The sequence below is a fragment of the Heterocephalus glaber genome, unplaced genomic scaffold (assembly GCF_053883595.1).
Source record: "Heterocephalus glaber isolate CG9 unplaced genomic scaffold, H.glaber_assembly_v1.0 deba00001689, whole genome shotgun sequence".
NCBI classification, from domain to species: domain Eukaryota; kingdom Metazoa; phylum Chordata; class Mammalia; order Rodentia; family Bathyergidae; genus Heterocephalus; species Heterocephalus glaber.
In genome coordinates this window covers 9,190,345-9,214,154 of record NW_028258414.1, presented here as the reverse complement: position 1 = coordinate 9,214,154, position 23,810 = coordinate 9,190,345, and the positions used below count along the sequence as shown (strand labels likewise).

At 54.7% G+C, this 23,810-nt stretch overlaps 1 protein-coding gene across 4 annotated transcripts in view; it reads right to left on the bottom strand.

The window, feature by feature from the left end:
- The window catches only part of Smad6 (SMAD family member 6), a 65,537-nt gene extending 60,237 nt beyond the window's left edge, over positions 1-5,300 (bottom strand). For 2 of the 4 annotated variants that reach the window (XM_087199148.1, XM_087199149.1), the window contains exon 1: positions 3,345-5,300. In XM_087199148.1, coding sequence (XP_087055274.1) covers positions 3,345-4,170 — 826 coding nt within the window. In that variant the 5' untranslated portion in view covers positions 4,171-5,300. The remainder of the gene's footprint in view (positions 1-3,344) is intronic. The other 2 variants (XM_087199147.1, XM_004855598.4) reach the window with 2 other exon arrangements.
- Positions 5,301-23,810: the final 18,510 nt, after the last annotated feature.

The window sequence follows — 23,810 nt, the reverse complement described above, 5'->3', positions numbered from 1 at the left end:
TGCTCCTTCCACCTCCATCCTATCAGGCCAGCCTCCTGCTTAGAAAGACTCGGAGCCTCCCTGGGGCCTCCGAGTTCTCCCCTCCCCAAGGTGGCCGTGGGTGGGTGGGTAGGGAGGGGGCCTCTGGGGTCCTGGTCTCCTCCTCCCCCCAGAACCCTAAGGCTCCACCCCAGGCCCAGCCCGGGAGAGCAGAAAAGGAGCTCCCGGCACTTTAAGGCCCGTGGAGCCTAATTGCCCAGATTTCCCCGGCAGCCAGATAAACAGCGAGGCCGGCTGGCGCCAGTGAGAGGCAAACTGCACATTATCACCCCTTCCTCACCTCCAGGAGGAGCAAGGAGGAGCAGGCGGGCAGCCTAGGGCTGGAGCAGGCGGGCGGGGGCTGGGAAGCCCAGCTTGAAATTGATCTCATTTCAAAGGGAGAAGGCCAGGCCAAAGCAAAGGAAAACTTTGGAGCCGGTCTAATTCCTCCAGGCCTGGCCTGGGAACCCTGTGTTTTCCTCCACAGCCTCCTCCAGTCGTTTAGAAGTTTCTCTCTCCCCTTCTCTCCCTCTCCCCTCTCCCTCTGTCTCTCTTTCCCGGGCGCAATTTGGATAATAGTAATTTACTGAATATAATTACAGAAAAAAAAAGTGAAGCACAGAGCAGATTTACTCCAAAGTTAATGGATACTTTCGAGAGAAAGGAGCTCTATAAACACAGGTCAGAGCTGTGATTAAAGTATTTCTCCACATTTCCGTCCACATAGGCACCCACGGGCTCAGATGCCTGTGCCCCGAACAGGGTGGCAGAGAGGACCTTGGGATGGTGCCCAAGATGCAGCCTGGCACCAAGGGTGGGGCCTCTACTGAGAGGCCAGTTTCCAGGACAGGAAAGCATGAAGAGGGCCCTCCCCATAGCCTGGAACCCCCAAACCGTGCAGATGGGAAGAGGCACAGAGAGGGACGCTGTACTGCAAGCGCCAAGTGAAGCTGATGGGCCTGGGCAGGCTGGCTCTAAACCCCAGGAGGCGCCACTGCCCAGGAAGGAGCCCCGTCACTGGGCTTCCTGCAAGCTGAGGAGTGGGGACATGGAGTGACTGGTGGTGCCGGTATCCCGTAGCCCTGGGCCTGCTCCGTGCTCCCCTGCTCCTGTCCCAGCCTCTGCAAGGAGCGCTCTCCTAATCAGGCCTCGCCCGGCTGAGTCCCAGCTATGCGCCCGCCCAGCTGCAGGAGCCAGGCTGCCGGCCAGGCGGCGGGGGCGGGGTGGGCAGCAGAGGGCTTCCCCAGCTCTGTGTCCCAGCAAAGGCGAGAGGGTCAGCGCGGGCATGCTGGACACCCGTCCCACACCAGCAGTTCTCGAAGCTTCCCCCAGTGTGGCTGACTTGGGAGTTAACCGCTAGTGGCCGGCAAGGAGACAGGGCAATAGGCAGGCGCTGCAGGCCCTGTGACAGCGCCTCCTTTTGGAGATAGCACGGCAGCCAAGGCCCAGGGCTCAGTCCAGAATTAGATGCAGGGGTGTTCCTAGAGCCACCCACACTGACCTGTAAGACCTTCGAATGGGGTAGTGACTCGTCCAAGGTCAACTTGCTAGTTCCAGGCGGGGCAGAGGCCAGGACCAGGTTCCATGGTTAAGAACTGGTCTGTAGCTTGTCAGGTGGGCCTCAGCCTGCAGTTGCCCATGGCCTCCAAACTCACACCCACAGCCAGCCCAACTCCCAGTCCAAGCAGCAGGAGCCCAAGCAGGTCCTATCTGGGTCTTCAACTTGCTCACATCCTTCCCTTCCTGTCCACCCACCTGAGCGCACCTGGCCCCTGCACACCCAGCTGCCCCAGGTTGGAAGTGTGGTGCTCCAGAGGTGATCCTGTTACACATACACACACACACACACACACACACACACACACACAGCACTTCTGGAGCTTCATACCACTGACCTGGTCCTGCCCACTTCCCTTCTTCCCATCTCCCCCACGCAAGGGCACAGAGCCTACTTACATTCCCACTCTGTCAGCTACAGCACCCAGCACACTGCCTGGCACAAGGCAAATGCTCAGCCAACACTGGCCCACTGACATAGTGAAAGACACAATGCCTGCTGGGCCCTTCTAGAAGAGGAGTGAGCCTCATTGTCCACCTCCTAATAGAAAATAACCAGGGACCAGACAACCACATTAGGGTTACCTTCCCCAGGGTCAAGGTGACAAGTAGCAGAAGGGAGAAAGCGCTTTCCAAGGCCATCAGCAAGAGGAACGAGGGGCATGGGAAGCCAGTGTGGGCCACAGGCCAGGGACTGCCCAGGGGCTCTATATGGATCATGGAGTGACCAGTGACCAAGAGCAGCCCCCCACCAATTCCCCCACCACTGAGGGCACATTTTCCCTTCCAGCCACTACCTGCCCCAACACACTCATGACCCGGGGGGTAGATGCAGAGCCTCCACCTTCTCCTTCCACACTAAGAGTCAGGAGACCCTCGAGTCCTGACTCTGTCCAGGGAGGACACAGTGAGGGGACCCAGAGCCCTCCCAGGGCCCAGAGCCTGCAAATCTGCCAGTCCCCTCCCAGCAGACCCGCCTATGGCACACCCAAGGGATCCCTCAAGATCATCCCTGCAGTGCAGAGGTTAGAGAAGGGCTGCAGGCTGCAGCTTGCCAGGGGCCTCCCAGGGCCCTCACCTCTGCTCCAGCACCTGTCCCCAGGTAAGCAAAGGGGAGGGGGGTGGCAGGAAGCCCAGGAGGAGAACAAAGAAGGAGGCAGTTCTCCGGGGCAATAAAACAGCTGGCTCCTCCCTACTCTCACATGCCTCCAGGACCTCTGCTCTGGAGAAACCTGGCTCCAGGCTGGAGAACTGATGATGGAGAACACTGGCATCGCACACCAAAGGATGCTGGCAAGGAGAGAGGGGTCACCCTGCTCCCAAGTACACAACGGAACAAGTGGAACATCTTAGCAACACCTTTGACTCTGGCCACAATTTGTCTACACACCCTGTTTCACAACTTTCAGATCCTTGGATCAGAACGGTACTAGGAATGCTATGCACATGAATGCTAGAAGCTTAGGGATAGAAATGGGTGGCACCCATTTCTTTGAACTCTCCTTGGCCTGCCCTCCCTTTTCAGGGTTTGAAGGTGAAGCCCATAAGGCGTCCCTGTCACCACACAGAGCAAACTCCAATTTGTGCACTTTTTTGTTTGCTGGAGCCTTAACCTGAAGTTGCCCTTTGCCGAGAGTGCTCGGACGCCCTTTCCCCGAGGACCTCCACTCTCAGAGGCGCCCGGCCCGCAGGGTCCCGGGACGCAGACCCCAAGGGCAAAAGCTGTCGGCCAGGGAGGAAGCCGCAGCCCCGCGTGGGCGCACACTCACCTGGCCCGCAAAGCCGACTGAAGTGGTAGGGGTTGCAGCACACGGTGGGGCCGTCAGCGGCGGCGGCGGCGAAGCTGTGGCAGCCGCACAGGGGCTTGAGTTCCACGGCGTGTTGCAGGTCGGGCCAGCGGAAGAGGCGGCCGAGCAGCAGCTGCGGCGGCGCGGGCTGGCCGCCCAGGCGGAGGTCGGCGCGCGGCACCAGAACGCAGCCGCCCGGCACGCCGCCGCGGGACTCCACGGCCTCCAGCAGCGTGTCCAGCGAGCGCTCCTTGAGCCGCTTCAGCAGCGAGTACGTGACGGTCTTCAGCTCCCGCTCCAGCAGCAGCAGCCGCGAGCGGCCTTCGCGGCTCCGCCCGCCGCTCGCTGGCTCTGGACCTGCCCCGGCCAGAGGTTCACCGGCTTCCTGGGGTGCGTCCGCCGCGGCGTCCCGCTCCGAGAAGAGACAGCAGGTCACCGTCTCGCAGTCACTCTCGGGCAGCCAGCCCGGGCCTCCTGGCTCCGCCACGTCCAGCGGGGAGCCCCCGGCGCCAGCCCCCGGCTCCGACATGGGCCTCGGGGGCCCCCCTGCGCGCCGGCGCCTGCCCGCGCCCTGGGCGCCGCGCGGTCCCACCGCGTCCCGGGGCCGCCACGGGGCTACCGGGCGGACGTCGGGGCGGCCGCAGCCTGCGCCCTCGCGTGCGCGCGGGGCCAGCTCCGCTCGGCTGCCCAGGCTCCCATCCTCGTCGTCTCCTCCGCCGCCGCCGCCTCTACCTCCTTCCTCCCGGTCGGGGACCACACGACTTCGCCAAAGTCGCCGCACCAGCCCCGAGCGTTTGGACCTGAACATACGATATCCTTTGGCGTGGGGGGGGGGCGGTCTCCGGTTACCGGGGGTCCGTTCCCTCAGCGAGGCGCTGGCTGCGCGGGCCGCAGCCCCGCATGAAGCTCCGCCGCGGGGCGCCGTGCAGAGCGCGCGCAGCCCGTCGTCGAAGTGGCGCCGCGGGGCCGCAACATGAGGGAGCTCGCCGGGGCGGGACGGCCGGGAATATGCTCTTGCGCCGAGCCGCAGCCCGCGCGGGGCCGGCGGCTGCACGCACCCGTGCGGCCGCGCTGCTCAGCTCCGGGCCCCGCGTGTCAGGGGCGCTGCAGGCGGCGCGCAGCTGGAGGGACCCCGCATGGGCCGAGGAGCCTCCAGAAGTTGCGTGCTGGTCCGTGAGCACAAAGCGCTCGCGCCGAAGCCCCGAAAGACTCTGCCTTTAAAACCCAAGCGCTTCACTGCATGGCCTCTTTCTGCAGGGTCCGAAAGGCAGGCTTGTGGATACCCTCAAGTCCCTGCAAAAAGAAAGGGAAGGGGGGAAAAAAGGTGGGGAAGAAAAAGAAATCCCAAACAAAACCCCAATCCCAGGGTTTGCATGCACGGAAGGCCAACTCCGTCTCAGGTCCCAGGCGTTAGATGCACTTAGAGCGAGTTTCTCTGAAACGAGGTGTCAACACAGGAGTGGGAGCTGTAAAAACCCCAGAGCTGCTGGGAATCCTTAATTTAAAATGCAGTCCGCCGAGGCAGAGGTCGCAGCCCGCCCCACGCTGCGCTCGGACGCTTCGGGCGCCGCGGCTGCCGAGGTCGCCCCCCCTCCCCCCGCCACCAAAGTGCCTCCTGGCGGCCCCGCGGTCCCGGCGAGGCTCGGCGACACAGTGGCCGGCAGCTCTTTCTCTCTGCTCGGCTCCCTCGCTCGCTCCCCCGCTCGGCTCTCTCTCTTTTTTGTTCTCCTCAAACGCACAGTGAGGGCCCCCGGAGGAGCGCCGCGGAGTCATTGGCTGCCTCCCATCATATGCCAGTCTAGACACTTTGGCGGCTCCGCGGCGCTGATTGTTGCGCAAACAAGGTTTCAAGTTTCTTAACTCTTAAAGGAGAACACGTCCCATTGCAGGGCCGGAGGCTCCGAGGGGCTGGTTCCCGGGGCGGGCCAAGCGCTGGCCCCCGCCCCCCGCCCGCCCCGGCACCCCTGCCCCGGGGCCGGACAGCGCTGGTGGCTCGCTCTCGGGCCACCCCCGGGCACGGGTGCGCGCGAGCACTGGGACGCGCGCGCGCGCGCGCACGCACCCTGGGCTGAACGCCCGGGCGTGCGAGCCGGGGCTCCGCGCACGCACCGAATCTTGGACGCGAACGGGGCACCCGGCCTCTCCCTGCCTGGTGCACGAACCTACTGACACGCGTTGCACTTCAGAGTCGTGCAAACCCCTGCCCCAGCGCGGGCCAATAGAAAAGGGTGTGAGTGAGCCTTCCTGCGTCTAGGGGGAGCAGGGGCGACGGATAGGCTAAGGGAGCAAGACTTTCCGTGGCGCACCAGGACTGCGCACCCCCTGCGCAGAGTCGGCGCGGGGCGCTGCGCGCAGGGCCATCCAGGCTTGCCCCAGGTAGGGACTTGGAGAGGGTGGGGAGTGTGTCCTCTATGGCTCCACTGGGCGTCACGACACCCCGGCGGCTGGCTCTGTTGGCTCCCCGGTAAGGGCTGTGGCTAGGGGATCGCGCTCTCCCCAGCAAGGGTCACCAGGGAAATGGGGGTGAGCCGGGGGCGGGGTTGGGACACCCGGCGCGGGAAGGGTTAAGCCCGCTCGGGCCCTGGAGCCGGCGCGGCGGGGTACCTCCTCGGGCGCGCTCGCTCGTCCGAGGGTGGCAAAAGTTCAAGCTTGTAAAGTCGGGATTGGTCCCGCGCGGAGGGGAAAAAGAGGCCTGGTCCCCCCCTCCCCCTCCCGGGCGTGGCGCCGATTGGCCGGGCCGCAGGGCCGGCCCCGCCCTCCCCTGGCGCGCGGCGGCCCCGCCCCTTTCCGGGCAGGAGCCGGGCCCCGGCGCTCAATGAAAGAAATTCCGCTACTCTCATTGGCCGGGGGCTGGGCGCCAGGCCCCTAGGGGCTCGGGGGCGCCGGCGCGCGGAGCTCCCTCGGGTGCTCACACCCGGCGGCCGGGTCTGTGCCGGGGTCGCCCCGGTTCTGGGCGCGGGGAAGGGGGAGGGCGCAGTCTGTAGGGAGGGTCGGGAGCCTCACCTGGGCCCAGGTACTGTGCGTGGCGCGCTGGCCAAAGAGGCGATTGCCCTCCGGAATGAAGAATGGGACGAGAGACGTCCCCACGCCCAGCCCTACTGCTCTGGCCCAGTCCAAATACTGTAGCTCCCCTGGCCTGAGGTGCTTGCTCAGAAATTCGGGTCCTGCTACCCAGGACCTTGAAGACCCTAGGAGAGGGTGTCCAAGTGCACAAATCACAAATCAGTAGCAAGCACCCCAAAAACAAACAAAGCACAGTTACCCAACCCCAGAAGTCACTCCTTTTCCCCCGGGGAAAATTGATGCATCTGAATTTCTTTTTGTTTGTTTTCCAAAACAAATTGTGTAGTCCAGGCTGGCCTTGAACTCACAGCCATCCTCCTGCCTCAGCCTCGGGGAGTGCTGGGATTACGGCCGTGGGCTACCACCCCCTGGCTAAATTAATGCATTTTAAAATACAAAAGGGAAACTAAATGTAAGGTATGAAGTTCCTTGCTGCTTCAGATGCAAATTACATTAACAGTGCAGGGCTGTTGGCCCTTTATAGTGGGCAAGACAATAATCCTAGCATTACCAGGGCTTGGTTACTCACAACAGACAGTATTATTTTCCACCACGTCCCAGATGAGGAAACTGAGGAACGAGAGCGTCCCCATTTATTTCACTTCTGAAAGGAGGGCAGTGTTGAGAGTGCAAATGTGCTAAAAGCTGCACGCGCCAGCGAGCATGTCCACCCCAACAGCTGGAAGCCGTGTGGGTGTATCTGTGTTGCCCAAGCACACCATTTAGGGCTGGGGTTTTCTGAATGCAGCTGGGGGGGGCACCTGTATGGGACCTCAGGAGCCATTTATCACGGGGAGAAGATGGCGCAGCTTGTGGTTAGGGGTGGAGGAAAGGCAACCTGGGGAAGGAGTAGTGAGCACCGGAGGAGCTGGGTTACAAGAGGGGCACCTGCAGGGCCTCCCCTGGGGCAGAAGGGTTCCTCGGATCCAGCTCCATATGAGCTGTGCCCACCCCCCCCAGACATGCAGCCTGGAGGGGCTCCGGTCTGTGTTCAAGGCTCAGTCCCAAGAGAAACCCACCCCCTGGCTGCTTTCTTCCCTGGGCACAAAATCAGGCAGAATTTGGCCTCCATTCTTGCTCACTGGGGGATGCAGCACTGGGTTCGGAGATGCCACCCAAAGAGCCCTGAAACCAGAGTCTGGTGGGCAGAGTTCGGTACTGAGCCTGGGTATCTCCCTCTGCTCCAAAAGCCTCGGTTGCTCTGTCTGCAGAATGGGATCGATCGGAGTTGAGCTGCAAATGGTTGGGAAGTTAAATGACACAAGGACCAGAAGCTGCCCTCCTTGCCTGCTTCCGAACCCCAGGAAGGTCAATGAGGCAGGCAGGGATGGTCTCCCCCACACACATCCTGTCCCTGGGATCCCAGGCCCGGGCAGCCTAGTGCCTGGCACACGTGTGGCCACTAGGGGATGTGTTTCTCGGCAGGGCCTCAGAGCCCAGCCTTGGGACACCCAAGCCCCCATACAGCTCCGCAAGAAATTTGCTCAGTGGTTCCCCCGCCTGCCTCACAAGTGCAAGGTCCTGAGTTCGATCCCCGGTACCAAAAACAAAAACAAAAAATCAAGAAATGATGCTTGATGCAGTTTGGAATGGATGCAGGGAAGGAGGGGAGGACCCGGCTGCTTGTCCTCAGGGCCCTGCGGAGTCACCAAGTAAGTGCTCCTCTGTCCTGTCTGCCCGGTTCTGTGCCCATCCCCGAGCCCAGCACCACCTCGCCTTCCTCCCAACATCACTATGCAGAGCTTGTGCCTCCCGGACCCATCTTTTAAGAGGATACAGAGGTTAAGTACAGTAATTTGCTCTGGTCACATTGCCAATAGGTGGCAGAGGTGAGACTTGAACCCAGGGCTGCCTGAGGTTAAGTGGTAATCTTAACACCTGGTCCTAGGACAGAAAACTGGTGCTTGCCCCTAGGGAGGTGTGCACACTAGCTGGAAAGGCAAGAAGCCGGAAACAGCAGAAATCATGCCAGGCAGAGCTTGCTTCCCGGTAGCAGGAAGGAGTAGGATCAAGGGCTACTGCTTACAAACACAGACATCATGAGAGATCACCTCTTGCTGCATCCACAGATCTTTTACTTTTTATTTTATTTTGAGACAAGGGCTCACCAAGTTGCCCAGGTTGTACTTGAACTTGCAATTGTCCTGCCTCAGCCTCCTAGAGTCTGGGATTATAAGCATGCCCCACTGTGCCCTGCTCATGGCAAGGTCTGGATGGTGCAGGGAAGACCCAGCACAGTCTTCCAAGAATTATAGGGACAAAGGACAGCAAGCACAAGGTGGGCGTGCCTGGCATATTCCAGGATATCAAAGAAGGGACCAGATGGAGAATTACCAGGGCAGCAGATTATAGGGTCATACAGGCCATTGCTGGGCCTTCGGCCTGTATTCTGAGTCGCTGAGGAGCCCTTGTTCTGAGCGGGGGAAAGACAAGACCCGCCTTCTAGTCTTTGTCATCGTTCTTTTTGCAGTCCTGGGCTGGAACCCAGGGCCTGGCGCTGGATGGTCTCGGGCTCCAGCGCTGAGCTACACCCTCCCGACCTCTGTTTTAGCAGGCTCCCCCTAGCGGCTGTGCGGGGAACAGCGCACAGGAGGTCATTGCCCCGGCCTAGGCTAGGGGTGGTGGCTTGGACCAGGGCAGGATCAGCAGAGGCCCTGGACATATTATCCATCACCAAGAGACAAGCAGCACGGTGACGTACACCTGTAATCCCAGCCCTCAGGAGGCTGAGGCAGGAGCATGACAGAGTTTGAGGCCAGCCTGGCCTACATAGCAAGACCCTGTCTCTGAACAAGTTCAACAAGTGACCGGAGGTAAGAATGAGTGAGGTGGGCTTGCTACTTCCTCAAAAGGAGGGGGCAGTTGTTTGTTTTTTGATATTTTGAGACAAAGTCTCACTATGTAGTTCAGGCTGGGCTCAAACTCTCAGCAATCCTCCTGCCTCAGCCTTCTGAGTGCTGGATTATAGGCATGCACCACCATACCTGGTTTCACGTGAGTTTCTGAACAGATATGGGAAGCTGTTGAAGAATGTCATGGTCAAGCTGAGCACCGTGGTGCACACCTGTAATCTCAGCTACCTAGGAGGCTGAGGCAGGAGAGTCTAAAGTTTGAGACCAGCCTGGGCCCCTTAGCTAGACCCTGTCTCAAAATAAATTAGTAAGGATTTTTTAAAAGGGCTGGGGGTGTAGCTCAGTGGTAGAGCACTCGCTTAGCATGTACAAGGTCCCAGTTCAGTCCCCAGTACCATGCACACACTCTCTACACATACACTAAGACACGGTCACTGTGAACAGCCCCTGTCCCCAGCCCCGTTTGGAGGTGGACCCTTCTCCTGGCCCTCGGGAGACACAGGAACCCTCTGGGAGCAACAGTGACCAGGGATGTGAGCCAAGGCCACTGAGCACAGTGACCCTGGCCTTGGGGGGTGAGGGGACACATTCAGTGCCACTCCACACTGCCTGAAGGTGACCTCAGCCCTCCAGTGGATCTGACAACTAGAGAGCGCCCTCCCAGCCTGGCTGGCTGTGGGGTCCCGTTTTCCTTCCCCTTTCCACTCCAGGAACCCAAATAGGAGAGGACCTGCCCTCCAGAATGCCCAGGGCTCCCTAACACACCGGATGCTGCGGGAGCCCATCCATCTGCCCAAAATCCCCAGTCTCCTTTTCTTCTCAACAAACGATACTTCCTCCCTCCAACCAGGGCCCAGCCCGAAGCTACCACCCTCGCTGCCTGGGCAGCATCTGTTCATCCCTCCTTCCTCCTCCCAAAGGCTGGAAATGGTGTGCACATCCATCCAAGAGACTCCAAAGAACAAAGCCTAAAGCCAGGTGTGGCAGTGCACGCCTGTGAGCCAAGCACTTGGGAGGCTGAGGCAGGAGGATCACTGTGAGTTCGAGGCCACCCTGAACTACATAGCAAGACCGTCTCTGAAAAATCAAAAAATAAATAGTAGTAATAAAAGAAAAGATTCTGGTAAACTTCACTTTATCAATGCAGCATCCAGTTTAAAAAATGATGGTCTACCACCCAGTTGTGAAAAAAGAAACAGGCAGCCCTTAGATGAAAAGATCAAGACATAAAGTGACTTGCAACAGCATAGACAATTTTTGCATACATTTCTTAAGTATACAGGCCTGAAAAGAGACATGATAAACTGATTATGATGGGTCTCTCTGGAGAGACCCTGGGAAACTAGAAGCCAGGGGAATTATCTTTCTCATGGCCATTGGGGTTTTGTTTGCTTTTTAACATGTATTCTATTCAACAGGTAAGACTTGCACCTGGTACCAAATCTAAACAGTATCAAAGGCTCAGAATAAAAGGTGTCTCCTAGCCAGGCATGGTGGTGCACACCTGTGATCCCAGCACTCTGGGAGGCTGAGGCAGGAGGATCACAAGTTCAAGCCCAGCCTGAGTAATTTAGCAAGATGCTTTCTCAGGATAAATAAAGAGCTGGGGATGCAGCTCAGAGCAAAGGCATTGGGTTCAATCCCCAGTGCTGAGAAAACAAAGAAAGTGAGATCAGTGTCCCCACATTTTAAAAGAGGCCCTTCCAAGACCCTGTGCCCCACAGATAGCCCCTAAATGCACAGCCAGGGCTGCATCCATCCTGGGCCTGTCCTTGTTGGTACTGCTTGAAGCCTGGAGGTTCAGGGGACAGAGCGTCCCCGGTGGGACAGGGACACGGGACTACTGCCTCTAGTAGGTTTCCTCAAGGCTGACCCCTCCACCCCAGACCCACTGAGCCCACATCCCTGGTGTCAGCACAGGCATGGTCACCTCAGGGAGGACCTGTGTTCTGCACCTATACCCAGGTAAGATGAGTGAGTGTGCACCCAACCCGAAGGGCAAGCAAGAGAGAGTGCATGGGTCACGTGTCTGGGGCTTCAGGAAGAAGAAATCCAAGCAGGCTGCCTGGAACAGAAGGGCAAGATCCTGCCAACTTCGAGGTACGAGGGCTGGGACCAACCAGCTGGGGAGGCTGAGCCCAGTTATCCCTGGGCAGCCACACATCAGCCAAGGCAGGCCAGGCCAGGAGTGGTGCACAGGAATCGGCTGGCTGGCTGTCTGCCTGCCTGCCTGCCTGTCTGTCTTTTTTTAGAGACAAGATCAAGCTGAATAGCCCAGGCTGGCCTCAAACTTACACATTCTCCTGCCTCAGCCTCCCAGTGCTGGGACCACCACTCCTAGGTAGCAGTTACCTGCTCAGGGCAGGAAGGACAGTTGGATTTTTCAACATTCCTTTTTTTTCTTTTTTTGGTACCGGGGATCGAACTCAGGACCTTGCGCTTTCCAGGCAGGCACTGGAACCACTGAGCTAAATCCCTGGCCCCAACATTCCTTTTTCTTCTTCTTTTTTTTTTTGGAAACATGCAACTCTCTCAATGTATCTTTTGCTCTTTTACTTTTTTTTTTTTTTTTTTTGGTACCAGGGATCGAACTTGGGTCCTTGCGCTTGCGAGGCAGGTGCCGGAACCACTGAGCTAAATCCCCGACCCTGCTCTTTCACTTTTTAAAGATGTGATCATAGGAACTACTTCTTTCTCCTCTTTGGGAAAAAAAAAGCCAGTACAAGACCAATGACAAATGGCAGCTGACACTGAGTGGTAGGGACTCAGGAGGGATCGGGGGGAGCAGATTATGAGGTCTGGCCCAGTGTGAGCAACCTATCTGCTTCTCCAACCCAGGCTATCATGGTGATTTCTTTCTTAGCTGGGCAAATTTTATTCAGGGGGAAAAGATTGCCTTTGCCTGATCATAATCATGAGACTACCCCTACACTCCTTTGTACTTGGCGTAGCCCTGTGGCTATTTCTGGCTGTTAAGATATGAGCAGAAGCATTGTGTGAGACTTCTGGGAAGGCTGTATAACAGGAGCTGACCCCACTAGAAAGCATCTTTTTTGACCTTTAACCTTTCCTTCTTCAGCTTAGAGTACGGATGTAATGGGCAGAGCCCTGGAAGCCATTATGGACCATGAAGTGACCTTTGCAGATAGAACCCATACACTGAGGGATGGTAGAGCAGAAACAGAAGCCTAAATCCCTGATGCTTCCTTGAACCCACAATGCCAGGCCTGGGCTACCTGCCTATTTGGCTCCTGACTTTTTGTTCATTGCTGGGGATCAAAATGAGAGCCTTATGAACACTCAGCAGGCACTGTACCACTAAGCTCCATCCCAGCCCTTTTTGTTTTTAATCACCCTCTTCCACTTGCCTGTGCAGAAGCCTCCCATGGGATTGGTGCCAGTCAAACACTACCAGTGGCCGCAGGGCAGAGCCCAGGCTCTGGTGCCAGCCCACCCAGGTCCAAGGCCTAGCTCTGCCCTTCATACCTGTGTGACTGTGGTCAAATTAACCTCAGTTTCCTCATCTCCATGATGGGGGAAATACGTGGGGGTAGCTGAGCTCGTATAAATCATGTAGTTAGGATGGAACCTGGCACGCACGCATGTTCACTGGATTTTAGCTGTAACATTATTCTTACCTTTGTGTGTTTGCCTGCCTTGCTGACCTCTAGTGGAGACAAGGGTATTGAAAGGAACTTGAAAATATCAGTCATTTGTGGTAGTCAATTTGCCATCCTGTGACCAAAGACCTTATCAACAACTTGCAGAGGGAGAAGTTTTCGGTGGCTCATGGTTAACAGGAGTTCAGTCCATGGGTAACCGGCTCCATGCCTTAGGCCTGTGGCAGGGCAGGAATATCATGGCAGGAGGGTATGATGGGAGAAAGCTGCTCACCTCGTGGTGACCAGGAAGAAGAGAGAAATGGAAATAGAGAGGAAGGGGCTAGGGACAAAAGAGAGACCCCTGCTACCATTATCCATGCCCTTCATCTAGGCCCCGCCTCCTGTCTCCATCCCCTTGCAATAATGCACCAAAGGACAAGTTCATTAAGGGGCCCATTCACTGGGGAAGGTCAGAGCCTGCCTTGCACATGCTGAGAATGAATCTTCAAGGTGACACATTCCTCACCTGCATTGCTAGGAGGTGGCAGTATGATTTTGGGTCACACCGGGCACTAGCTCTGGAGGAGTTTCCCAATGCATGGCTTAGATGGGAAAGGGTCCAGAGGGTGCTGTCCTGGAGTGTGCAGAGGTGAGCACAGCACCCTGAGGGTGCATTGCTCTACACAGCCAGAGTCCTGGGCTCCACAGCAGGTGACGCGGGCATGGAGGATCCACCACACCAGCTGCAGACACCAAAGCAACTTGGGACAGGCGTGCCCCTTGTGACAGCAGCTCCCTGTCCTGCTTCCATCTAGCCCTCTTGGAAGGTTCCCAGGGGGTGGCCAGCATCCCTGAGCTCACCCTGGTGTCTGGACACAGGCAGGTCCCTTCTGGAAGCTGGAAGTGGGAAGCCGTGACCACACTGGGCTGGGTGGCTCATGCTGGAAAATGGGGGCCTCATCGCCCTGTACCACGGGACAGTCTGTTAATGATGGGCCTGTCCTCTGAACACTAGAGCACGGGGGACACTTTGGATCTAAACTGCAACAGTCATCTCATTAGAAATGTGCGCTCACACTGTTCAGGTCATTAGTATTACATCCTGTCTCACAGATGCAGAAAATGAATGAGGGTCCAGCCTGGGTGGCACTCACTTCACCCTTTAGTGGGAGGATCGGGAAACTGAGGCTGATAATGAATGACATTTCCCAGGAGGTACGATGATTGGAGGAAGCCCACCTCTGCTCTCTCCCATCACCCCAGAGGCACGCATTGCCATGAAACCCCCTCAAAATCCTCCCCCTCACTTGGAACACACTTATCCCATCATTCTTGCCACTTTCTGAAGCAGTTCTGGAGTCCTCTTTCATGAGCGACTTTAGCTTTGCTGTCCTGGCTGCCTCAAAGTCCTGAATCCATTCAAAACATTTACTTTTCATGGTCATTTTGCTTTTGGGGAAGAGCCAGAAGTCACACTGTGCCATATCTGGCACACTGTGATGCTTTTACCAACCTGCCTTTCTGTTGGATGGCACTCAGCAGCAGTACTCACTATATTTTTATCACACTTCGTAAAGACACTCATGAAAGAGGACTTCCAGAACTCTTCAGAAAGCAGCAAGTGTATGGGATAAGTGTATTTGAAGACAGGGGAGTATTGTAAGGGGAATTCATAGCACTGTGCCTTTTACCGTAATAATTTTAAAATGTAAATGTTAACTATTTTTTGGTCACCCTTTGTACAAACCTCAGGCTATCTAGGCCAGTTGTTTTGGGTAAAATCACCCAAAAACTCAGGAGTCATCCCAAAATGAAAACTTTTTTTTTTTTTTTTTTTTTTTTTTTTACAAAAACTTGAGTTATCACTAACAAGGCCAGGGTCTCGCTTTCTGCTGCTTGGGGCAAGCTTGGCTGGCATGGCTGCTGATTGGCTATTAGCTGGGTAACAAGAAGGGATGCGGCCATGTGCCACTCATCACCCAGTAGACGAGCTGGCAGGTGTATTAGCTGCTCATTGCTGCTGCTGAACAAATCACACAGCTGAAAGCAACAAAGGCTTATTTTCTCAGTTTCTGTGGGTCAGGAATTAGAATGCTCCTTGCCTAGGTCCACTGGCTCAGGGTCCGTACCACAGCTAAATCAAGGTATCAAAGAGACCAAGTTGGCCCTCTGGAGATGCCAGTTGGGGAGCACCCATTTCCCAGTTCACTCCCGTGGCATCAGGAAGTCTCGGGTCCCCACTGACTGTTGGGTGAAGGCATCATTTTCTTCCAAGGGAACAGAGGGGAGACCTCCATGGAGGTCACAGTCTTTTTACCCCTAATTCCAGACGTGCCAACCATCATGGCAGCCACGCGGCGTTGTTTGCTAGAAGCAACTGTGTCCCGCCTGTGCACACTGGGAGAGATTACACAGGGCGTTAACACCAGGAGGTGGCAATTACTGGGGGCCACGTCAGAGGCTTCCTGTCACCAGCCTTGGCACTATCCTGGTGGCAGAGTTGCAAGGGCAGTGGCGGCAAGTGTAGACATGTGCAGTCTCTTGAGGCTCAGGCTCTGAACTCACATATGCTTGGCCAAAGCGAGTCGTAAGGCCCAGACTAGAGGCGAGAGATGGGGACCGTCTCCATCTCTATTGAGGACCTCCCCGGTTTGTTACCACGATGGAGGGCTGGGCCCATTTCTGCAAAGGCACTCACAGCACCCCACCTGTCCCTTGCATGCCCTGCATTCTCCAGCCCAGGCCATGGGGTCCACACTGTGCTCTTCCTGCCCACTTCTGCCTGTCACCACCCTGCCAGTGGCCAAGTCTCAGCACACACCTGGTATCCTTTCCTTCTGCAGTAAATTACACAAACATAGTGGCTTCAACAACACGCATCCGTTGTCTCACCCTCCAGGTGTGCAAGTGAAAAATGGTCATCACTGGCTACAGCCCGAGGGTTGACAGGGCTGCCTACCTTCCAGGGGCTCCTGGAGGATTCGTTTTCCGCCTCACCCCCTTTGAAGGTGGCCTGCACTGAGTGGCTGATGGCCCCTTCCCCCTTTCGAAATCACCACCAGCTGGGGAAGTCTCCTGCCCACACCACACCCTCTCTTCTGTCACAAGGACCCCTGAGGTCCAGCGTTCCAGGACACCCTCTCCATGGCCAAGTCAGGTGACGAGCAGCCTAAATCCCATCTCCAGCCTCAGTGCTCTTTGCTGTGTCACCTGGCACATTTATAGGTGCCGGGGACAAGGAATTGGACATCTGGCAGGAGTGGGGGCACTGTTCTGCCTGCACACTCGTAGTTGCTCCTTATCCTGGCCCCTGGGAGCAAGGCTCGCACTAGCATTTGGTGAGCACTGACTCTCATGCTCAATCTGGATGGTCAGCTTGATCGGTAAAGCACAATTCTGGGTGTGTCTGGGTGGATCAAGAGAGCCTGATCTTGGGGACAGTATTTGGTCCCTGGCCCTTTTCTCTCTGGCTCTTCCCAGACCACCATGAATTGAACAGCTTTGCTCCACCACACCCTTCTGCCATGATGTTTCTGCCTTGGAGCCAGCTAACCATGGCATGAACCCTCTGAAACCGCAAACCAAAATAAACCTCTCCTCTAAATTGTGGGTGTCAGGTATTTTATGCCAGCAACAGACAGCTGGGACACTTAACTATATGGCTGCCAGTGTCTCCATGGCTGCTTCTCAGCAGGCCTCTCTGACCTGTGGATGACCTCATCCACTCTCCCCACCCGATGAGGAAGCTTCCATAATGTTCTCATTCTACAACTTTAAGAAGTTATGTAATCCCCAAGGTAACACAGGAAGTAAAGGTGGGAGATGAAACTCATTCTCAAGTCTGCCCAACTCAGAAGCCAGAGTCCCAACTTCTTGCTCATGTTTCCTATAGATGTTACCCACTCCTGTGTACCCATAACTGAGTAACAGGGACTTCTTTTAAAAGATGCTCCCTGAAGTTTCTATTAGGACAGACCAACTCAGCTGTCAAGAGAGAAAGGTTCTTTCTTTGTCTTTCTTTTCATCACTAGGGACCCAACCAGGGCCCAGGGATGTTCTATCACGGAGCTACATCCCCAGCCCTTTTTAAAATTTTGAGACACAGTCTCCCTAAGTTGCCCAGGCCGGGCTCAAACTTGTGATCCTCCTGCCTCAGCCTCCAGAGTAGCGGAGATTACAGGTGTGCACCTCCACACCTGGCGAGAGTAATTCTTTTTTTTTTTTGGTACCAGGGATCAAACTCAGGACCCTGCGCTTGTGCGGCAGGTGGCAGCACCACTGAGCCAAATTCCCAGCCCTCAGAGTAATTCTTGAATGAACATCCGCTGTGTAGCAAACCCTTCACACTCTCCCCCAGAGGCAGGTGCTGACTCTGCTTGCCAACTAAGGAAACTGAGGCTCAGCGTGTTCAAACTCACTAGTGTCGGTGTGGGGAGTCCATTCCCTCATGCCCCAGCGGCCTCCTGTAGCTTTGAGGGCACTCAGCCTCGGTACCAGTGTGGAAACAGAATCCATCACTAGCTTCCTTTGAGCTGGCGGTGCAGCTCAGTGGTGAAGCTGGGGGTCCTGGGGCCTCTTGCTCTGTACCTGTGTGGTTTCAGGCAGGTGACCTGATTTGTGTCTCCCTGATGTCACCTGTATACTGGACACTGCAGCACTTGCCCATGATGGCTGCTGTGACTCCTAACCACACAGCCAGCACACTGGAAGTGTGAGCCTCCACCAGACCCAGCCTGCTCACCACAGCGTTGCTCAGTCCCTAGCCCATCCTGGTCTCGTGGGCATCTCCTTCTCTGGAAACTCCGTTCCCCAGACCACCTCTTAGGATGCCGTTTGGAGGAGCACAGCTCTATTCTGAGAAAGGCCTTGGGAGCTGGGGAGCCATGTGCCCATGTTGGCCGAGACCAATCCTTCCAAAGTGCTTGACATCGGGCTGGGGAACCAGAACCCCTGAGGATCTCGGTGACTGCCCCAGTACCAGTCCCAGGGGAGCAGAGGCCAGCAGCTGTCCCGCTTCCTCCTCTCACCACCACCCCCCCCATCCCAGGGCTGCCCTTCTGCAGGAATGCGATGCTATCTCCACAAACAGACAGTCTGTTCCCAGAGGAGACGGGCGCCTCTGGGAGGCCAGCCTCTCCCCAGGCTGGGCCACAGTAAACACAAGGGCCTGTCCTGTTATCAGTTCAGCCCAGCGAGGTGGAGACAGTCTGCCTGCCCGGAGCCGCTGTGGGTGATAAGCGGAGCCGTCCCAGGGCTGCAGCTAGGATCCGGCAGTGGAAATCTCAGGGTGGCCCTGGCGTGGGGCCTGAACACCTCCAGCAGGGCTGGGGGCTGAGTGGGGGGCTGGATGCCTGTGCTGGGACCACGCCAGTGCTTAGAAGGAGGAAGCCAAGGCCAGAGTGGGCAGTCATGTCCAGGGGCCAGGAGTCCAGCCTGCAAAACTCCCTTTATGTTCAAAGACTTGAGAATCTGTGCCCTCTGTGGCCTCTGCAGACACACAGTGCTTCTCCCTGACTGTTTCCAAGTCCATGAACAATTAAATGAATTAATGAAGCCAGGCATGATGGCACAGGTCTGTGACCCTGGCACTCTGGAGGCTGAGGCAGAGGATAGCCATGACTCTGAGGCCAGCCTGGGCTGCACAGTGAGTTCAAAGCCAGCCTGGACTGCAGAGCAAGACCCTGTCTCAAACACCAAAATGAATGAGTGCACGGGGAGCACTTCCAGCCAGGCCCAGTGAGCGCTCAGTGAAAGCTGCTTGCATAGGAGGCAGCAGAGCAGTGCCCTTGTCAGCTGGGCAGTGGTGCCACAGCCCAGGCCCTGGTCGATCGTGCCCATTACAACCTGGGGCTCTCAGCCCCCTGGAGGGGCAAGGCTGGGTGCACAGTGTCCCATCTGACACAGGGGAGATGCCACACAGGGAGCTCTGGGACCCCTCCCTTTCCCCACCCAGGCACTGCCTGCCCTAGGCCCCACGTGGAGCCTGGAGTGGGTCACTGGTCTGTGCTGGCTCCTTCCCGGGGTCTCAGGGCAGAGTAAGATCCTGGGAACAGGCGGGCAGCTCCCCCACAATGCTCTGGGAAGTAGCAGCAAATGGAACCACTGAAATAACGAGTGCCTCCCGGGAACCCCAGGAGGAGCACTCGGCTAGGAGTCCCAGCAGCTCTGGGTCCCACCTATAAGTCTGCGGGCGACTGGGAATTACTGATCCCCAGTACTGACTGAAAAAAAGGGTGGACCCCAGTTAATAATTTCTGAGTTCTTCCTTGGCACTTTCAAAGCCAGCAGACCATGAGTTCCCCATGGCAAGCACAGGGTTGGAGTCACTGGGTGACCACCCCACCACACCCTAGCCCCACACCCCAACACACCCGAAGGGCAGCGCACGGCTTCCCTTCTTGAGGTATCCACGAGGGCCAGTGAGGCTCAGCCTGCTGCCCAGTGCTTAGAGGCCAGGGCAGGACATGCTTTCCACACTTAAATCCTAGGGATTGGGCTCCTTCGAGAAAGATAGAATGAGCCAGGTGAGGTGATGCACACCTGTAACCCCAGCACCCTGGGAAGCTGAGGCAGGAGGATCAAAAGTTTGATTCCAGCCTGGGCAATTTAGCAACTTAGTGAGACCCTGTCCACAAGGAATCAGGCAGGTCAGTGTGAAAGGCAGCATCTGGGTGAATGGCTTAGGGCGGATTCTCAAGCAGGGTCACAGTAGGATCCGATTTGTCTCACTGACCTCTCACACCCCATGCTCAGTGTAGACTCCTGGGTGGGAAGCAGATTCTAGAAGGTCCAGGACAGAGGGTGGGTGTCAGGGCCTGGCCAAAGCTAACCAGAGAGCACAGGTACAGGGAAGTGTCTGCCCCAAATCACACAACCAGCAGGAGGGAGAGCTGGGGGTCAGTCAGGGTGGCACTGGGTGGGGCTAGAGTGGCAGGGCCTGAAGGGTGGGGCTTATGGGCAGGGCCTCATTTGGGGCATCACTGACAGGACCAAGGTGGGCATGTCCTCCTCTCCCCCTGGCAACCCAGCTATCTGGGTCATGTTTTTGAATCACAACCACAGTGCTCTTGAAAGGCCTGTGCCAAGTGGATGCCACGGAAGATGCCTACCAGATGCCATGGCAACCCAGGCCCAAGATGTTGAACTCAGAACCCGGAAATACCCCTGCCCAAGCATCACCTTCCACCTTGCACTCCCAGTCTGCAAAACAGGCAAACTGGGGTCTTCGCCCTGCTGGTGCTGCAGAGGCTTGGGGACAGGGGCTACACCTCTGCCCAGGCCTCCTCAGCTCTTATCCTCTAGCAAACCTCCCAGCTTGTATCTCCTCATGCCGCCTCTTCCCAGGCCCTGTTAATGCTGACCCTGTGCCTGAAGTACCCTTCCTTCTAATTCTCATAAGTCTCCCTTCCCAGAATGCTTCAGCCCTGTAGGCAGCCCCTCCTGGAAGTCCTGGTCTGCACTTGTGCCTCGGGAGAAGCCCTGATGGGTGTTTTGTGTTCCTGTCCCCCAAAGTCATATATTGAAATCCCAACTCCCAGGACCTCAGAACAGGACTATATTTGGAAACAAGTCTTTTTATTTATTTTTTATTTTTTTGGTACCGGGGATCGGACTCTGGTCCTTGCACTTTCGAGGCAGGCAGCAGAACCACTGAGCTAAATCCTTGGCCTGAGACAAGGCTTTTAAAGAGGTGACTAAAGAGAGCTGGGCCTGGTGACATGTGCCTATAATCCCAGCACTCTGGGCGGCTGAGGCAGGAAGATCACAAGTTTCAGCCCAGCCCAGGAAACTTCAGAACTTAGCAAGTCTCTGATTCAAACAAAATAAAAAAGGGCTGGGGATGCAGCTCAGTGTGAGGACCCAAGTTCAATCCCCAGTGCCTCAAATAAATTAAAAAAGGTGATTAAGGCAAATTGAGGCCACGGTGATGGGCCCAGAACCAATCTGATTGGTGTCCTGAAGAGGGAATTTGGACACACAGTGTGACACCGGGACAGGAACCATGAGGGAGGCATCCAGGGACACCAAGCCTGCAGACACTGAGGCTGGACTTTTGATTACTTCTGTGACCCATGGCTTATTTACAAGTGTACCTCTTAGTTTCTGAACAGTTGAAGATTTCCCAGAGATATCTGTTATTGCCATTGTCACCAGAGAACATACTCGGGATGTCCCGAGTCACTTTAGAGTCACTGAGACTTGCCTGATGTCCCAGAGTGTGGTCTGTCCTGATCAATGTCCTGTGTGTGCTAGAAAGGATGTGTGGTCTTCAGATATCGGAGAGGTTCTGGAAACATTGACCAGATCAGGGTTTCGTAGGACTTGAAGCCTTCCTATCCTTACCAGCGTTCTGTCTGTTGTGTGAATTACTGAAAGCGAAGTGTTGAGATCGATGTGTAATTGTGGGCTTGTATATTTCTTCTTTGCAGTTCTATTACTTTTTGCTTCACTCATTTTGTAGTACGGTTATTTAGTGCATAAACATTTAGAATTATTGTCACCTTGGTAAGTTGACTTCATCATTAGGACATGATGTCTACTTTTTCTGGTATTAACATAGCTACTCCGGGTTCTTTGATTAATGTTAATATAGTGCAACTTTTTGTGCTTTTACTTTTAACTGATTTTTAATTTATATTTAAAGTAGGTGTCTTTGCTTGTTTTGTTTCATTTTTTGAGACAAGGTCTCGCTAGGTAGTTCAGGCTGGCCTTCTACTCACTATGTAGCCTAGGCTGGCCTTGAACTTGCAGTAATCCTCCTGCCTCAGCCTCCGGAGTGCTGGGATAACAGATGTGCACCACCATGCCCAGTTTAAACTAGGCTTCTTGTATACAGCATTAGTTAGATATTGCTCTTTTAATCAGACCTAAAATTGCCGGGTTTTAAGTGGGTGTTCACATTTGATCATATTTAATCTTGATTATTGATGTGATTGGATTTAAACCTATCATTTTGCTACTTGTTTAATATTTGTTTTTTCTATTATACATTTCCATTTCCTTCCTGTCTGCTTTTTTGTTATTGTACTTGAATAGTTTTTTACGCTTTTATTTTATCTCTTTTGCTGTCTGGTTAGGAGTGGTTTTTCTTTTTTTTTTTTGGTACCGGGGATCAAACTCAGGACCTTGCGCTTGTGAGGCAGGCATCGGAACCACTGAGCTAAATCCCCGGCCCTAGCAGTGGTTTTTCTTAAACAGCAGAATTTTTTTTTTTCTGGTACCAGAAATCAAACTCAGGACCTTGGGCTTGCCAGGCAGGTGTGATGCCACTGAGCTACATCCTCAGCTAGCAGTGGTTTTTCTCTTTTTTTTTTTTGGTACCGGGGATCGAACTCGGGTCCTTGAGCAGTGGTTTTTTTTCTTGTGTGTTGTTTCTCAAGTTAATCTCTGCATAGATCCTATCCTACTTCACACAGCAAGCAAATCTCTTCATAATGGATTTACATCTGTCCCCAGCTACCCTTTCTGCCAACATTGTCACACATTTTGCATTTAAATTTGTTATAAACTCTACACACATAGTTATTATTTCCCCTTAATAGTTTGTTATAAAGATGCACTTACCCATGTAGTTAGCATTTCTGGATTTGTTGTTTGGCTGTTTTGCTGCTAAGGATTGAACCCAGGGCTCACACGTATTAAATACACATTGCACCAAGCTACACCCCCACCCTTCTGTGGTCTTCCTCCCTTGTGTAGATCTAGGTTTCCATCAACCATCATATTCCTTTTGCTTAACAAACTGCCTTTAATAATTCTTCTTTTTTGGTGGTACTGGGGATTAAGCCCAGGGCTCCTGCATGCTAGGTTAGTGCTCTACCACTGCAGTACATCCCAGCCTTATTTCATTTTGAGAACAGGGTCTTACTAAGATGCCCAGATTGGCCTTGAAGTTGCAATTCTCCTGCCTCAGCCTCACAAGTAGCTGCAATTACAGGCAAGAAACCCCACCCCAGTCACAAATCTTTTAGTGCTCCCACCCTTTCTTTTTCCTTAGGGGGGTCCAATTACACATATTTTTGACCCCACAACATTGTTGTTCCATAGCTCATTAATGCTCTGTTCATTTTTCCCAATTCATTTCTCTTGCTATGTTTCCTTTTGGACAGTTCCTTATCCTGTATTTTCTGGTTCAGCTTGGTTTTCTTCTATAATATCAAATGTCTTTCATCTTTTCTCAAATACTGTGTTTTTCATACCTAAAAATTTGATTTGAATCTTTTGTGGGGTTTATATGTCTCCATTTATATGTCCAATCTTTCCTTTGGCTTCTTGAAATGTCTGGAATCCAATTATAATAGCTGTTTTCTTACCTTTTCTTCATTATGATGCATTAATAACTCTCTTTTTTCTTTTCTCTTTTTTTGTAGTACTGGGGGTTGAACCCAAGGGCCTTCACCCTGAACTACATCTCCAGCCCTCTTTAACTTTTTATTTAGAGACTGGGTTTCACTAAATCACTAAGTTGGCTGGAATTTGGAGTCCTCCTGCCTCAGCCTCCCACAGGGTAGGGATTTCAGGCTTGTGCTAATGACCCTCTTTTCACTGTTTGTTACACTTTCCTTCTTCTTTGAATGCCTGGTGATCTTGAGCAGGTGCTAGGTATCATGAATTTTGTCTTGTTAGTTAAAATCTTTTTGTATTTCTTTTCTTTCTTCCTTTCTTTCTTTCTTTCTTTCTTCCTTCCTTCCTTCCTTTCTTTCTTTTTTTAAGGCAATGTCTCCCTTTGTAGTTCAGTCTGGCCCTGAACTCACTATGTAGCCCAGGCTGGCCTCAAACTCAGGCGGTCCTCCTGTCTCAGCCTCCTGAGCACTGGGATTACAGGCGTGCCCCACCACTCCTGGCAAATCTTTTTGTATTTCTAAAAGCATTCTTGAGATTAAATCTAGGAGGAGGTTGTGTCACTCGGAAAGTCTGATACTTTTAGGTCT